General features: G+C 54.6%; 2 protein-coding genes across 6 annotated transcripts in view; one reads left to right on the top strand and one right to left on the bottom strand.

The window, feature by feature from the left end:
* The window catches only part of TBCD (tubulin folding cofactor D), a 160,909-nt gene extending 155,627 nt beyond the window's left edge, over positions 1-5,282 (top strand). Inside the window, exon 39 of the mRNA XM_059046889.2 lies at positions 5,024-5,282. Coding sequence (XP_058902872.1) covers positions 5,024-5,038 — 15 coding nt within the window. The 3' untranslated portion in view covers positions 5,039-5,282. The remainder of the gene's footprint in view (positions 1-5,023) is intronic.
* A 3,159-nt stretch (positions 5,283-8,441) lies between these two features.
* B3GNTL1 (UDP-GlcNAc:betaGal beta-1,3-N-acetylglucosaminyltransferase like 1) overlaps positions 8,442-17,504 on the bottom strand; it is a 105,046-nt gene continuing 95,983 nt past the window's right edge. For 4 of the 5 annotated variants that reach the window (XR_009332500.2, XM_059046975.2, XM_067021304.1 and 1 more), the window contains 3 exons: positions 16,992-17,066; positions 9,913-10,017; positions 8,442-9,105 (listed from right to left, as the gene is read on the bottom strand). Coding sequence is in view for 4 of the 5 variants with exons in the window: in XM_059046975.2 (XP_058902958.1) it covers positions 9,937-10,017; positions 16,992-17,066 (156 nt within the window). In the remaining variant the exon portion in view is untranslated. The remainder of the gene's footprint in view (positions 9,106-9,912; positions 10,018-16,991; positions 17,067-17,504) is intronic. The other variant, XM_067021303.1, reaches the window with a different exon arrangement.

Genomic DNA, 17,504 nt, shown 5'->3' with positions numbered 1-17,504 from the left:
CTAGCTCTTTCAATATTTATTAATCAATAGAATTTTTACTATAACATCTGAAGTGTTTAGTAATCATTATCCAAACAGTAGACCCAAACTGAGTATTTAAGTATTCCCACATCCTGGCTGCTTTAAGTTTTTTTAAAAATTTTAATTTAATTTTTAAAATTGAAGTATAGTTGATTACAGTGTTGTACCAATCTCTGCTGTACAGCAAAGTGACTCAATTATACACATACAGACATTCTTCTTTTCATATTCTTTTCCATTACGGTTTATCACAGGATATTGATTATAGTTCCCTGTGCTCTACAGTAGGACCTTGTTGTTTATCCATCCTATAGATAATAGTTTGCACCTCTATTCCCAACGTCCCAGTCTTTCCCTCTCCCTTCCCACCCCACAACCACAAGTCTGTTTTCTATGTCTGTGAGTCTGTTTCTGTTTTGTAGATAGGTTCATTTGTGCCATATTTTAGATTCTACATATAAGTGATATCATATGGTATTTGTTTTCCTCTTTCTGACTTACTTCACTTAGTATGATCATCTCTAGTTGCTGCAGATAGCATTATTTCATTCTTTTTTATGGCTGAGTAGTATTCCACTGTATATATGTACCACATCTTCTCTATCCATTTGTTTGTCACTGGACATTTAGGTTGTTTCCATGACTTGGCTATTGTGAACAGTGCTGCTCTGAACACAGGGGTGCATGTATCGTTTTGAGTTATAGTTTTGTCTGGGTATATGCCCAGGAATGGGATTGCCAGATCATATGGTAATTCTATTTTTAGTTTTCTGAGGAACCTCCACAGTGTTTTCTATGGTGGCTGCACCAACTTACATTCTCACCAACAGTGTAAAAGGGCTCCCTTTTCTCCACACCCTCTCCAGCATTTGTTATTTGTAGACTTTTTAATGAAAGCCATTCTGACTGGTGTGAGGTGGTACCTCATTGTAGGTTTGACTTGCATTTCTCTAATAATCAGTGATGTTGAGCATTTTTTCATGTGCCTACTGGACATCTGTATGTCTTCTTTGAACAAATGTCTGTTAAGATTTTCTGCCCATTTTTTGATTGGGTTGTTTTGTTGTTGTTGAGTTGTATGAGCTGTTTGTATTTTGGAGATTAAGCCCTTGTCTATTGCATCATTTACAAATATTTTCTCCCATTCCATAGGTTGTCTTTTCAGTTTGTTTTTTATGGTTTCCTTTGCTGTGCAAAAGCTTGTAAGTTTGGGGCTTCCCTGGTGGCGCAGTGGTTGAGAGTCTGCCTGCCGATGCAGGGGACACGGGTTCGTGCCCTGGTCCGGGAAGATCCCACATGCCACGGAGCGGCTGGGCCCGTGAGCCATGGCCGCTGAGCCTGTGCGTCTGGAGCCTGTGCTCCGCAGCGGGAGAGGCCACAACAGTGAGAGGCCTGCGTACCGCAAAAAAAAAAAAAAAAAAAAAAAAAAGACTTTTTTTTTGGATTAGGTATCATTTATTTACTTTTGTTTTTATTTCTGTTGCCTTGGGAGACTGACCTAAGAAAACACTGGTACAATTTTGTCAGAGAATGTTTTGCCTATCCTCTGTTCTAGGAGTTTTACGGTGTCGTGTCTTATGTTTAAGTCTTTAAACCATTTTGAGCTTATTTTTGTGTATGGTGTGAGAGTGTGTTCCAACTTCATTGATTTACCCAGGGCCCCTTCTTTGTGGGGCCTCCAAATGCAGCTCCAACAAGCTCCTTTCTTGAATTCCAGGGTCTAGAACATTCCAGGCCGTGCTGCCTGCCTCGTTTTTCATGTCACAGTCCACGTAGGGCTTTCAGGACCCCAGGGAGGTGGCCCTGGAAGGGCCGTGGGACGGGAGCAGGGCTGAGGCCCCCACTCTCCTCTCCCACCTGCCCCCATTGCCAGCTCCTCCCCATGGCTGAGCCTGGGGGCACCCCAAGCGACGGGGCGGTGTTCCTGCTGCTGCTCTCGCTCGCCCTGTCCGCCCCCCCCCGACCCCGCCAGCACGCTCTCTCTGGCCAGCATGTCTCACGTGTGTCCTGTGGAGCACGGCAGCCGGGACCAGTCCTCTGCCGAGCGCCCCGGCCTCTCTCGCCCTCAGCGCAGCATAGCAGCCTTCCGCCGTGTCGGTTGCCCCCGGGACACCCATCCCGCTTGGGACTTTGTCACCTCCAGGGCCTCCCAGGGCCTGCTGGCGTCTGCTGAAGTTGCCGTCCTCCACAGCAAGTGTGGTGTGTGCGTTGTAGCTGCGGTTTTCTGAGATTGAGGGCCACAAGCTGTTCTTGCAGGTTGTGTCATTGGGAGACATGAGACTATTTTGTGTGTTCTTGGCAGAGCATCAGAGTTCGGTTTCTCTTCAGACGGTGGGTCCTGCGGGAGCCGGCGTGGGTCGCAGCAGCGCGGACTGGGATCCCAGGCAGTGGGTGTGCCCGCCTCCTGCTCCCATTGGCTGTGTCCCTCTGGCCTTGGGTTTGAAGCCTGGCTCTGGAGAGGCTGTTTCTGAGCTTCCTGTTGAGGAAGGACGTCCATGCAGAAGCGTGTGGCGGTTGTAGTGCGTGGTTCCAGGTCTCCATGCGCCCGGGTGCCTGCCCTGAACACCCCCCGACGTGAGCCCCAGGCTGCCGGGGTCACTGGTTCCCATTTCCGGTGGACTCACCTGGCAGAGGGCTCACGGTGGGAAATGCTGACAAGCAGATTCCAAAGTGACCGGTGCTCCCCGGCAGCGTGTGCTCAGGGCCACCGCGGCAGCTCCAGGATGTGGGCCCCCTGGTTTCCCTGGTGACGGGAGTGTGACCACCTTTTCTGAGATCTGAGCCATTTGGACATTGTCTTTCGTCACGTCAGATCTTTCATGTTCTCTCCGGGTGTTGTCCATCTTTTTATACTTCGTCTTCGGGGACCTTGTTCTGGACACACGTCCTGCAAATGTCCTCTCCTCCAGGGATGGCCTCCTTGTCCTTAGACCTAATGTGGTCCTGTTCGGGGTATCCTGATCTCCTCCAGGGTTGACATTCTGTTTTCTTCTAAAAGCTTTACTGTCTTACCTTTTACGTTTGGACTCACGATCCAGCTGACCCAGCTCCCTTCTCGGTACGTCGTGTCGCAGGCCACACATGTGGCTCTACTCCTGGACTGTCTGTCCTCTGGGTCTCTCTGTCCATCCGTGAGCCAGCGCAGCCTGTCCTACAGATACAGATGTAGGTCTCAGTCCTAGAGAGGCACGGATGGGTTTAGGTCTCACAGTGGGTCACGGTGCCCAGTTGTCTCAATCCTGTGGTCCTTTTTTCTTCATGATTGTCTTCTCTTCCTGGCCGTTGGGTTCCCACCCCACCTGTAGAATCAACTCGTTAGTTTGTGCTTCAGGAGTTTGGCCGAGGTTGCCTGCAGCCTGAAGGTCCATTTGGTGAGAAGTGACGTCTCTGCTCTGAGTCTTCTGACCATGAACATGGTGTGTCCCTGCATGGACCGCCTCAGCGTTTTATGGTTTTGGGGAGCAGAGACGTTGCACATCTTTCTGTAATTGTCCCACAGTTCTTGGATATTCTTTTTTTTTTCATTTTCGTTTCTCTTTGCCTTTCAATTTGGCAAGTTTCTGTTGACCTGTCTTCAAGTTCACTGATTGTTTCCTTGGCCACATCTGGTCTTAGGACAAGCCCGTCCGAGGCATCCGTTTCAGTTACGGTGTCTGTGATCTCCAGCCCTTCCACCGCCGCTTCCACTGTCCGTCCCTGCGTGCTGCCGCTTTGTCCGCTAGGGTCCTTGGCGTGTTAATCAGCTGTTTCACGTTCCTGGTCTGACAGCTCCAACGTCTCTGCCATTCCTGAGTCTGGTTCTTACATTTGCACCGTCTCTTCAGACTGCTTTTTCTTGCCTTCTGTTGTATTTTGCGCTTTTTTGTTGAAGGCCAGCCTTGTTGGGGGAACGGGAGCTGCGGAACCAGAGCACAAGGTGTCGGCGGCGGCGGGTCCGGGGCAGGGTTCCTCCTTGTCCTCAGGGGAACCACAGGAGGGGCTGAAGTCTCCTTTGTCTGGTGTTAATAGAGCCACCGCGGAGTTTCTGATTAGCGCTCACGTAGTTTACCTTTTTTAATTATTTCGCTTTCAATTTCTCTGTTCCTACATTTAAATGTGTTTCTTATGAACAGAAGAGAGGTCTCATCTCTTTTTAATCCAGTTTAGCCATTTTTGGTAATTGGAGTGTTTTGTCCACTTACATTTAATGTGTGATTTTGGATTTGCTGGGTTAGTTTGCCATCTTTCCATTTTCAGTTCAACCCTGTTTGTTCCTTTGCTCCTTTCTTGTCTTTGTTTGGATTGGTTGACGACATTTTTACCGTTTCACGTCCCCTGCTGTTAACTTCCTGCAGTTTCCTGCTGTTTGCTGGCGACCGCCCATCAGGACGGCACTCCTTGCTGACGTATGGCGGCACCGGCCGGGGGCCTCTGGCTGGGGCGCCCTTGCTTCCCAGGGCCCAGGTGGTTGCGGCCTGCCTTCCGTTCAGCCTCCTCTCTCTTCATTGTCCTTCAGTTCTTCACTGTGCTGTTAACTCTCTGTTCTCCTTGTGGCTAAGTTATTTCTGAGGTGATGCCTTTTTCCCCCTTTCCGCCCCCCCGACCACGCTGTACTAGTGTCCGCCTTGCCTGGCCCTTCTCTGGGGCCCCTATGGGACCCCCTCAGATGCGGGGTGAGTGAGGGCAGCTCTGGTCGGCCCCCAGGTGACACTGTGGGTGACGGGGATGGCAGGCAGAGTGTCAACTCTCCCCTCTCCTTGTGTGACGGCCAAACACACCACTGGCTTCCTAAGGAAGGGTGCTTTCTACATTTTTGTTAGGCAAACGTCGCACAGGCGGATGAAGCGGGGGGACGGGATAGTCACCCTCCCCACCTGCTTGCCGCCCGGAGGTTGTGTTGGCCACGGGGCTCCTGGCACGTTCAGGGAAATGGCACAGATGCGGTTTCCTGCAGGAAGCGCCACCCAGGGAGGGCTGGGGAGACAGCGCTGACCGGCCTGACCCTGTCATGTGTCCTCCGCAGCCCAGTGTCCGCTGAGGCCAGTCCGGGAAGCTGAGTCCTTGCCTCTGCCTGCCTGGCTGGGAGGAGGGGCCCGGGCACGGTCGGCATGGAAGACCTGGACGGACGGCGGCGGTCTGGCTGGTGCGTGTGAGGGACCCGGAGTTCGTCACCGGGAGGTGGCATTTCCTTCCGTGCATCCTGTGCCACAGTGACCTGGGCTGTTGGTGCACTTGTCCTAACCTCTAACCTGTGTCTTACTTATAAAATCACATGCTGAGCAGTTCCGTATCTGCCTGTGTCTGACACTGGTGCCGGTGGGGGGGCTGGAACCAGAGGGGCTGCAAGCTCCCCTGGCTCCTGCACCGAGACCCGCTGGGAGGGGTGGCCCCAGGGGGGACAGGCCGGTTGCAGCCTCCCGTGTGCTGTCCTGTCGCCACGTCCACCATGGCCTTGTTGGGCTTGCTCGTAGCCGCTGACAAGCTGAGCGACTCACGTTACATGTCAGATGCTGCAGGGGCAGAGAAGGCGCCATGCCTCGGGGTGGGGGGCCGTCTTCCCTCCTCACCCCATTCTAGTGCCCAGCGCTCACGGCCGTCGCACGCGTGTCACCCGCCCTCGTGCGGTTTCATTCAGTCAGAAAGAGCCGACCCGTGTTCTCAAAATCCCGCCAGGACCAGTTCCAGCCACACAGGGGACTTGTGATGGCAGCTCAGACCCTCGACAGAAGCAGGGCACGGTCAGTGGCTTCACAGATCTGCCGACCTGTGGCCTCCAGGAAGTGTTTCTCTGGTGACGGGAGAAGAACCACATTGTCTGAACCTTTTTTTCATTTGTCCAGAATGGGGTACACACTCAGGGTTTCTGAAGCAACGACAGGCTGCTTTTGTCCACATGGGCTGGCACTCATGCTGGCCTGTCCAGGGGCCAGTGAGGCCGATGTGTGTAAAGGTTCCCCACTTGAGCCACCTGCGTGGCCAGTCTCAGTGCTGAGGGGTCAGGCCGCGTACTGCGGGAGCCTTAGTGTGGCAGGTTCCTGGGCCATCCCCACCCTTCCACCTGCTGCTTCACGGGTTGAGGTCTGGCTGCAGGACAGATGTGGACGGGCAGGTAGAACATCTGAGGTGAAGTCGTCCGGCCACGGGTCCAGGACAGTGCTCCTACACCTGGGCCATGGGACAGACTGCCCCTCTGGGACGTGGGCGGCCACGGCTGGAGGCCACGGTAGGTGGTGTTGGTACAAGCCCGAGACGTGTTTTCCTGCTGCCTTTGCTAAGTGAGTTTCTCCTCCAGTTGAGCCACCGGACGTGCCAGGATCGCTGACCTTCCCTGAGAGTGGAAGCCCATGTTGGTCTTGCGTGAGGTTTTAATTTCATTTAAGCCTTAAAACGTGTCTCCTCTTGAGAATAAGTAGAGAGTTTTCCATTTTCAATGGAAGAATAGCCAGAGGCCCCGTAGCTGGTGGATGTTGTCACGTGGTGAGGGGTCCCGGATGGCCAGGAGGCCACGCTGGTTGGAAGGCTGTCCTGCAGGGTGGCCGCAGTAGGCCCCACTCGTATCCCTGCAGCAGACGGGGTCCACAGAGCAGCACCTAGACCTCGGCTGAGAAAACCAAGCAAGGAGCTTTTGAGAAGGAATAAAATGAACTGTTTTTAGCATAATTTTGAAAAAACACCAAGATTCCAGAGACATGGTCTCTGAGACATGAAGACAGGCCAGCTTACCACGTTGATGATACTGTGTCATGAAGCAATTCTTCTTTCATTGCTGGTCTAACTTTGCAACCCCAGGAAAACCAACAAAGCCGGCAGTGTCCAGCCGCCCCTGCACACCTTCAGCCATGTCAGATCCTACTGGTCACCACCTGCTCTCATCAGGCGTCCGGTGGCTGGGAACCTCCTCCTTCATTTGGAGCCTACCTGGGTCCAGGTGACGGATTTGTAGGGAGTCCCCCGTCATGACCGACGACGTGGCCAGAAGCAGACAACAGCAGAGGTGGACATGGTGGAAAGCAGTGGTCTGAAGCAAGTCGGGGTGGGTGGACAGTGCTGGGCTGCCACCTGGTAGAGGGAGTGGTCAGAAGACACCCCCCCACCCCCAAAAGGGGCGGAGAAGGGCACCTGTGGCCCCAATGGGAGTGAGGTGGGTGGGTCTGAAGAGCCGCAGGAAGCCTCGTGCCTGGAACAGGATACGTGAGGGGAGCGGTGCGGCCGTGAGCATATGGCCATGTCCCAGACACAGAGTGAACCATCCCAGTGAGCAGGTCCCTGGTGTTCCCAGGATCCTTGTCTGCTGAGCCCTGGAGGCTGCTTGGGAAGTGTGGATGTGATAGCGTAAGGCCCAGGGCCAAATCTAGTAGCAGACCCCACATACAGCGGGGGCCCTACATACCTGTACCCTCAGCAGCAAGGAGAGTGAGAAGTAGGTCCCCACAGGAGCATACCCGTCTCCATCTCTGCCTGGTGCTGGTGGAGGAAAATGCGATCACACTGGCCCCCGACCAGCGGTGCTGGCAGACACTGGGCAGAGGAGGCAAACAAAACCCTCTCTGGAAGGATGTAGGCTGAGCCCCACAGAGAGAAGAACATAAGCTCACATCCCCAAGTTGCACAAAATGCACAAAGAAACAAGGCATCATTAGCAAGACCTTAATAAAATCAGACCCCAAAAGACACAAAATATAAAATGAATTCAGTTTTGAAAAGGGTTAGAAATTATCAAGAGGAAATTAGGGGGGAAAAGGCTCAATGGATGAATTAAACAACCACCTAGACATGGCTGAAAAAAGAATTGGGGAACTGAAAGATCTGAAGGAATTTTATCCAGAAGAATAACGGGAAAATATGAAAACAAAGTCAAGAGACACCAGAGAACCTGCCCTGTGTGTACCTGGGTCTTGGGAGACGGTGTCACATACTTGGTGATAGAAGCAAGATGCCAAACAGGACAAGCTCACGTCTGGACACGTTGCAGCGGAAGTGCTGGGAGGCTGGGTGGTCCGGGCAGCTGCCCCTCTTGGACGGCAACAGTGGACTTAACACTGGAATGAGATCCTCATCAAGCTGAGAGAAAACAATTCGCCTCGGCTGGACTGAAGCTAGTACAGCTGTCATTCAGGAAGAACAAAATAGGTCGTTACAGATAAAACAAACCTCCTTAATGCCACTGCTGGTTTCCAATCTTGACACTGTTGACATTTGAGGTCAACATTCTTAGTTGTGGGGACCGTCCTGTGTGTTGCAGAATGTTTAGCAACACCCTAGATGCCAGTAGCAAACCCCCTTCCCAGTTGTGATGACAGAAATATCTTCAGGCAGATTCTAGTGGATAAAGCTTAGGGGTCATTTTCCTGCTGCCAGGTGAATGCAGGTGCGAGAGAGAATGTTGGGCAGAGAAAACGATAAACAACGACCATGTAACAAAGAGAATAACGGCTAACGTGTAGATTTTTAAAAGCACGTAGAATTTTTTTTTAATGGACAATAGTAGCATACAGTATAAAAATAAACATGCGGGCTTCCCTGGTGGCTCAGTGGTTGAGAGTCCGCCCGCCGATGCAGGGGACACGGGTTCGTGCCCCGGCCGGTGAGCCATGGCCGCTGAGCCTGCGCGTCTGGAGCCTGTGCTCCGCAACGGGGGAGGCCACAACAGTGAGAGGGCCCGCGTACCGCAAAAAATAAAAAAATTAAAAAAATAAAATAAATAAAAATAAACATGCGTTTTTAGGTGGTTCTGGAGTCCGGTTGCCAGAACACTGATCCTCTGGCCTCTGACCAACACCTCGTGTGCTCTGGGAAGGGTCCTCCAAGACTCTGCATGCCGAGACCCCGATGCTTTTAAACCACCAAGGCGGGGATTCTGACTCAGACGTGACTCCACAACGAGGCCGCTCCTGATTGTTCAACCCCGCGACCCTCCTCGGACCCAGGAGTTACCGCCTTGTTCACGTGAACTGTTAGGGCAGGGCTCCCATCACTGGGAATCATCACTCAACTCCAGCACTGATGGCACTGATTGAACACATCGATGATTTGTTCTTGGATCAAGGAGACAGGCCCCCGGGCGTAGCAGCCGTGCGTCACCTTTAGGGAAAAGCCATTGTCCTCCTGGGACAGAGACACCAAATGCACAAGGGGACGACTCCAGACCGTGTCTCAACACAGAACTCCGTAGCCACTGGTCCCCAATGGCCAGGACGTGGTCACAACTGCCAGCTTCCCCAGTTCTAGCCATACATCCAACTTAGGACCGATCGGAGAAGGAGACTCACTCCCCTGACCGCTCACGCCCACGGCCCCCGCCAGGCCCAGCGGGGCCTCCCCCTCCGCCCGCCCCGCAGGTCTCTGCTGCGCTCGGTGAGGGGTCGGCTCCCCGCCAGACCAGCCGTGAGCATGCAGCCCGTCCCTGGGGTGGGCCTTGTCTAGTTCCACGTCTCTCACACATGCGGCCCCCACACGGATGGAGCCAGCCAGCCACCCAGACACGGACCAGACTTTCCACAGAGGCCAGAGCTGGGAACGAGGCAGGCGCTGGGGAGCCGTGCAGGGACTAGAACGTCCGCCACAGACCGAGGGAGGCTCTCTGGGGAGGGTGCCTTGTGCGGCCGCGCCCTCCCTGAGGGCAGAGGAGCTGCTCCATGTCGCCGTCTGTGGTGTCTGGACACGCGTGTGGACACGTGTCAGAGATAACGCAGTGGGGTGTGGACAGCACCCCTCAGGCTTGTGCTCACGGCTTTACCACACGCAAACCACACCTGATGAGGACACTAAGACGCGCCCTCCTGGTGCAGGGGATTTGAGGGGCGCCTGGGTGCCACCCATCACCGGGCACGTTCCCCGCCGGGGGCCACGGGGGCCATCCTTCCCTACTTGCTCTCGACCCTGGGCTGCAGCTGCTGGGGGCCTCGTACGTACCTGGGAGCAGCTGCCATGGGTCTGTCAGCTGAAGTGAAGGAAATCCCGGCCCTCCTGCAGGTGCAGCGACCTCAGATTGTCTTCAAATGCACCCCCTGTGAGGTCCTGGGGGAGGAGCGACAGGTCTGGCTCTATCCAGGCCTCCCCTGGGGACCCCAAGAACCTCCCTTAGGGGCCTGGGGTTTGGGGTTGCCTGTGGCCACCTGTTAGGTGGTCCACTATGAACTTCTGCTCCACTGATAAAAGGAGAGGGTCCAGAAGGAGAACGGTGCCAGAAGGGAACCTGTTGGCAGATGGCCACAATGTCCCATAGGTCACCAGGGAAGCTGGGGGCAGGGGGTCCTCTGAGGTGCCTCCACCAGCCTGGCCTCAGCCCCTCCCCACAGGAGGTGGCTGGCCCCCCACAGGGACTCGGTGGGGGGAGGTGGGGCTCTCGTGGGCAGTCCCTTCCACTCATCTCTGACTGATCCTGGGGTCTCCGTGGCGGCCCCCTCACCCCACCCCCGTGGCCTCTGCAGGGCCACAGGTGGGAGGCAGCCCTGGGGAGAGAAACTGCGACCCAACAGCTAGCTGCTGGCAGAGCCCCCCGCTGCCTCCCACTCCGTACCCCCCACCAGGGCCAGAGACAGGAGGCAGGCCCCGCCCGCATCTTCCCTGTACACTTGTTGGTGCGGGACTTGGGGGCGGGTCCCCGGACTCTTCAGCTGGGCCCGTGCACTGGTGCTACTTCGGCCGCCCTCCCGTGCGGGGCCACGCGGGGTTTCGGGAAACATCTGCAGGCTCCCGTCCCTCGTCCCAGCGCCACCTGCCGGGTCCCCTCCTGCCTCCATAACCAGCAAAGCGGGGGCCTCTCTGCCGGGACGTGGGAGGGGCTGCCTGACCACCACACTCCTTCCTGTTGGGTGTCATCCATCTGTCCTTGGACCCAACACGGGGAATCACCCTTGTCCTGGTTTGTTTCTGCTCCTCTTGCTGCTGTTACCTGGGCTTTGCTAGAGTATTTAAATGAAAACCACTCTGCCTGGAAAACACCTGAAATTTCCACATTCTGTTCTCTACCTGCTGTCCGTCCTCAGCCCCTCTTTTCTCCTTCCATTCTCTCTCTGCTTCCAAGTTTTCAAAGGAAACACGCGTGGGTTCAGGGCCAGCCCAGACACAGACCTGGGCTTGTAGAGGGGCCGCCGGGAAAGGTACTCATGTGTCCATGAGTGGACACACCCCCTTAAGAGGATTAAAAAGGTCAGACATGAAACCAACAAGGACTAGAACCCAGAGGGTACAGAGGCCTCCTCAGGTCAGGAGAAGACACACAATCCCGTGGACAAGAAGCTGGTCAGAAACATCAGGAAACAGGAAATCCACACGCCCGACAGATGCGGGAAAGGTCTTGGCCTCAGCAGGGATCAGATGGAAATGAACCCCACCGTCCAGTCGTGAGGCCTAGAGGGACCCCTCCCTCCCTGCCTCTGGGCGTGTCCCCTGGCCTGGCCTCCTGGGCCTTGTCTAGTGAAGCAGAAGACGTGGCCACCCCATGACCTGTGAGGAGCGTCAGGACCCTCCACGAGAAGCTCTGGTGTAACACCCACGGGTCCCGAAGCGCCAGTGGGAAGAGGAAAGCAGGCCTCAAGCATGACGTGGAGGAGACCGGACCCCCAGAAACACAGCCGACGCTGTCACGTGGACCACAGACATGCACTCTGCACCACACGGGTTCGCGGAGAAAGTACAGAATCGGGCGGCGCCGGGGGAAGGCACGTCACCCGTTAAATTGTGCGGCAGGTTCTGGAACAGAGGCCGCAGAGTTTTCTTAAAGGGCAGATGGTTAGCATGTAGGGCTTTGTGGCCATACGTCCTCTGTGTTCCGGTAAAACTTTATTTCCAGAAGCAGCTGGTGGGCCACACTTAGGCCATTTTCCGAAGGTGTTAAGAATTCACAATAAAGTTTATTCAAAGAAGAAAAGTTCTAAAAACAATAATGAAGGAAGACTAGCCTTACTCAGCGGTGAACATCATAAGCTATAGTCAGCAATGGTGCATGACAGATGAGCAGAAAAAGGCCAGGACTCCAGAAACAGCTCCAAATCCACATGCACACCCAACACACAAAGACGCCACTTTCTGGCTGGAGAAGATGAGGGTTTCTCACCAAATGATGTTGGGACCACGGAGGATCCAAATGGAAAGAAAAAAGTCTGGATCCCTACTATAATCTTGATAACAAAATAAATTCCAGGTGTACCAAAAATATAAGGAAAAAACAGGAGTCTGAGGAACAGACTTGGATAGTGCTTTTTAAAATATCACAGTGAGAAATGATTGTCTTAGAATGAATAAAACCCCCAAAAGCCATAAAAGGAAAAATTAATTTGATTATATCCAGATAACAAACTTCTAAATGGCAAAAGATATAAATTCAGTTAAATGACACAGAAAAATCTGCAGCACATCACAGACAGTGGTTTGTTTCTGTTACTGTATAAAGAAAAAGAGAGACCAGTAGCGAAACGGGCCGATGAGAAGGATACGGTGCCAAAAGGGAGATAAAGATGAACACAAATCGGTGAGAAGATGCCCTCCTCGCTCACAATATGACACTGCCGACCGGAAGCATAAACGTACTGTCTCCCACCCGTGGTTTGCACGGGTGGCAGGTTTGGTCGCACCGCTGGAGAAGGGCCGTGGCGGGGGCAGCGTGTGTGAACCGGCTCAGCCTCCAGGGACAGAATGGCTGGTCTCACGACTGGTGGCGGGCACGTTCTTTGACCAACACCTTTCAGACATTTGTCCCATATGTGCAGCCACTGGCGCAAAATTATGCACATATAAAGATATCCACGGCAGCGTTATTCTTAACGGTGAACAGCAAAACTGGCCTAAAGGTACATTGATAAGTAACTGGATCATGGATGTATGAAACATCCGTATAATCGGGTAGGATGCAGGTATTTTTAACGTGAGGTACGTGAGCCCCTCAGAGGCTCCTGCAGCCAGCGATGAAGGTGTTCCTGCCAGCAGAACGGACCCTGGACCTGAGCCTGGGGAAACACGTTAAAACCACAAGCCGGTTTCGTCAACAAACAGACTGTAAGAAAGCGCGGGAGACAAAGGTCACACTGGGTCTGCATTCCAACAGGCAAGTATGAGAAGATAGAACACGCCTACAAGGCAGTTAGATTTCAGCACTGATGGGATATCTGGAAATTTGGGGTGACATAGTGGTATCATGGTAGTTTTTTTTAGCTTTTAATCTTTTCAGGAAACAATAATGAAGAAATGAGGCTAGAATCCGCCTCGCTCCCAGGCTGGGGGAGTTGGGGCTTGGGGCTGGCTTCTTTGCTTTGGCTGAAACGTGCTGGAAAGTTTCCTTCATAAAAAGATAACAACGGAGTTGGGTGGCACCAGCAGATTTATATGGAATTAACTCCAAGTATACCATTATGTGGAAAAAGCGAAAAAAAGAAGTATGTATAACATGCTGCTGTTTGTTAAAAAAAAAAAAAAAAATCACATACACCTTTGTCCTTTGTGTTTCTACCTCTAGACCCTCTAAGGAAACAAAGTGGGTGACAGGGATGGGTTCCTTCCGACCCAAAGTCTGCTCTCTGGGAAGGGTTTGCATGGGTGGGGGTGTTCCCTTCGTGGCAACTTCGGGTTCCTGAGAAGTAGACCCTTACGAGATCCTCTCTCTGAAAAGGTAGGTCTCATTTGTGTAGAATTAAAACTTTCATTTTACAACTGCTCCTTGCAGCCGCATAATCATTCATCCAGTTCCCCTGGCAACTTGGAACGTGGCTTGTCTTGGCCTCTCAGGAAACTGCTTTCAAACCAGGAAACCCAAAGCCAGGTGGGTCTGTCCCTGTGGCAGGCAGGCCCCACGAGCCTGCCTCACCGCACCCACGTCCCGTGGAACCCCCTTCCCTATGTCATTTCTGTGATTAGGTCACACGTTAGGGTGACGTGTGTCTTGCTACTGACCCTGCCCCTTGCTGGCTTTCACAGAATAGGCTGCTATGGTTGGGGGGCCTGCACAGCAAAGAGCCGGCAAAGCACTGAGGCCCTCGGCCAACACCCTGGAGATCTGACTCCTGCCAACGACCACGAGAGCTTGGAAGCAGATCTGCCCCGGGCGAGCCGGGGGCAGATGAGACATCATCACCGGCAGACGCCACCACGCCCACCTGAAGCTGAAACCCACCTGTGGTGCCTGGACTTCTGACCCACGGCAACGTGAGGTAGTAAGCGTGCTGTTTGAGGCTAAGTTTGTAGTTTGTTATGCAGTGTTAGTTAAATAATGCAGGTTCAAGCTGGCAAACAGTCAAACAAGAAAACCTCAAGGTGACACATTGGGACTGGAGCCACCCAGCTGCCTGGCCCTGGGACACTCAGTGCACAGCCACCTGCAAAAGCACAAAGCTGGCCCCTACGTGACTCCACACACAAACATCAACTCCAAACGGGTCCAAGACCTACATGAAGGAGCTGAAACCATAAAACTCTTAAGAAAAAAGCACAGGGGTAAATCTTCATGACCCTAGATTGGGTGGTGGTTTCTTAGCCATGACACCCAAAACAGGAGAAACCAAATTAAAAATAGATAAAATGGACTTTGTCAAAGTTAAGCACTTTTTGTGCCTCAAAGGACACCATCAAGAGAATGAAAAGACAGCCGACAGGATGGGAGAAAATATTTGCCAATGCATCCAGTTGGGGACTTGAGTCTAGAAATATAGAGAACTCCCAGGACTCAACAAAAAGACAAACAACCCGATTAGAAAATGGGTGAAAGACTTGAACAGACACTTCTCCAAAGGAGGCGGACAAATGGCTAACAAGCCCGTGAAAAGATGCTCCACATCCTCAGCCCCCAGGGAGACGCAAATGGAAACCGCCGTGAGAGCCACTCATCCACAGGATGGCGGCGATGAACAAACACACGTCACGAGGTGGGCGAGGATACGAGAAACTGGAGCCTCTGGGCGACGGGGGGATAAGGCACCCTAAGACCAGTGATTCCACCCCAGCTCTGCGTTTGAGAGAACTGAAAACACGTCCACGCGGAAACCGGACCTGAATTTTCACACGGCCTCATTCGAACTGACAAAGCCTGTTGTGCCCATGAGATTCTGTTCTGGTCCAAGTGTTCAGCTCACCCGTGGCCGTGCAAAGTCTCCACCAACTGAGCAGGGGAAACCACACCTTTACTGCCTCACAGTTTCTGTGGGGCTGGAGCTCAGGGCTGGGCCTGGCCACGCAGGGACCAGCTGGGACCCTGAGGCCACTCCTGGCGCCAGGCTCCTGGGGTCAGCCTGTTCTCACGCCCATTTTCCCGACAGTTGGGTGGCTTCTCCAAAGTGGCACCTCAAGCCAGGGACAGAGTCGGGACATCCAGCCTGTGCTCCGGTCCTGCACGGGACCCCACCTGACCAACACGCTACAACGCCCCCGCCCCCCGTGTCTGAGCGCGGCCCCACGGGAGCACAGCCTCAGGGAGGTGACGTTCCCCACCAGGATGCGCTGGCCTGGTGGGGCCCCTGTGGGGGCGCCTGGGCCACACGGTAAACCGCAGTTAGAAGCTGTGAGTCACGCCGGTCAGTGCAGAAGGGGGTCTGGGATCTTAAAACCAGCCACCGACGAGGGGCTCTCCCCTTCTCTGGCGCCCTCCACATACACGCGGAGCAGGCCACCTTTGCTACGGAAGTGTGTAGGGGCCACAGGCCTGAGCCCAAGGCTTGGTGAGAGTCTGCACTTGATGTGGGGTGAGAGGCACGTCCTGCTTGGTTCCCCACTGCTACCGGCGAACGCTGGCAAATGAACACGCGCCTGCTTCCCTTCCGCGAAAGCCACTGCCTCCAGGAAGGCCTCTGGCCGGGCACCCTGGTTACCAAGGTTTCAGCCCCAGAGGCTGGAAACTGCTGGAAGCAGTGGCCTGTGTCCCCAGCTGTGTGTCATCCCACGTCCCCAGCGGCACAGCACAGGGACCTGCTCACCCATCCACTACTGTCCCCTCTTGAGGACCCTTTGGGGCAGCCCCGCCCCACATGAGCCGACCTGGGCCCTGTAGTTCTGGTGGGTTAAGGACACTGTATATCTGTACTTGCATTTGTGACAATCTTTCTGACCACGGGGAGGAATTTCCAAAACAGGAGGACACTAAAAGTGTTCATCACAAGAGAAAAGTTGGTGAATGTACTGTGTTAAAAATAAGTTTTTCACGGGACTTCGCTGGTGGTCCAGTGGTTAAGACTCCATTCTCCCAATGCAGGGGGCCTGGTCGGGGAACTAGATCCCACAGGCATGCCGTAACTAACAGTTCGCATGCCGCACCTAAAAGATCCCACATGCCGCAGCCAAGACCCGGTGCTGCATGCATGCATAAATAAATAAAATTAAGTTTTTCTGGGAAGAACCTGTGAAAAGACACGTCACAACTGGGAGAAAACATCTGCTTAACACTAGTCGACCAAGGGCCAGCACCACTGAATGCAGAGCTCCCGGAAACCAAGGAGAAGAGATGGACAGGCCAGCAGGGTGGGGGTGAGGGCTCCAAAATCAGGAGAACGTCCCCATCACCAGAGCCCACCAGCAGGCTTCGTGGTGGGAACTTGCACACCGGGAAACGGGACCCACTCAGGGAAGGAGGGAGTTCAAGCACACGGGCCTCGCTGCAGGACCCCAGCGTCGGGCCCAGACCCGAGAAACGAGCACCTGTCCCGCGTGGCCGCAAACAGGGAGAAAAGGCAGGGGGTGACGGAGGAAACCGCTGGGACGGCAGTCACTTGGCGGGGGTCGGGGGGTGCAGGGCCGGCGCAGGCGCTTCTGGGCGGCCTCGTCCCCTGCCGCTCTCATGGGAAATGCAACCTGCCTCACGGGCCACCGTCACTGCCACCTCCCCCGACACGCCAGGCCTGGCTGGAGGTGGCCCTGTTGTCTCCTGTCCCCGCCCCCCCGTGGATCACGCTCCTGGCCCCCCAGAGCGGCGGTCTTCACCTCCCGTCCTAGCCCGCAGCCTCCTGGGGGACACGACGGACCTCCTGACCCTGGGGCTGTCCCAGCCACACGTGCCCCACCCTGACACTCACCAGCTTCACGCAGATGACAAAGGGTGGCTGTGCGGCTCGGAAGTGCAGGACCGGGACCCGGGGCTTGGGCCTTTCCTGAGAGGAGAGAAGGGCCACAGGCTGTTCCACCTTGCTCCTCAGTCCCCCACCTCTGACCCGCTCACAGCTCGATGCCCTCAGGCGCCCGGGCCACGGCCAGACCCAGGGCTGGACCTGGTCTCCAGCACCGCCACCCAGCCACCTAGGGCTGCCGCAGGACTAGCCTGAGGTGAGCAGCGGACAGACCCAGGCCTGCCAGGAGGCCTTCCAGCGGGGACAGGGGCAGGTGGGGGCGGGCACGGGTGCCCTCTGGGGTCCTGGAGACCCCAGGAGCCTGAGGGCTGCATCTGCCAGGCCTGGCAACTGTCTGGGCCCAGATGGCTCTTCTCAAGAAGGAAGGTTCTGGGCAGTGTCTACTCAAAAGGCCCAGGACGGCGCCCCGGAGCGCAGTGTGGGTGGCCGCTGTGCGTGACCGCGGGGCTCGGTGGGGAGGGG

The sequence above is a fragment of the Kogia breviceps genome, chromosome 19 (genome assembly GCF_026419965.1).
Source record: "Kogia breviceps isolate mKogBre1 chromosome 19, mKogBre1 haplotype 1, whole genome shotgun sequence".
In the NCBI taxonomy this organism is placed as follows: Eukaryota; Metazoa; Chordata; class Mammalia; order Artiodactyla; family Physeteridae; genus Kogia; species Kogia breviceps.
Note: the sequence above shows the minus strand (reverse complement) of the source record. Positions and strands in the feature narration are given on the sequence as shown.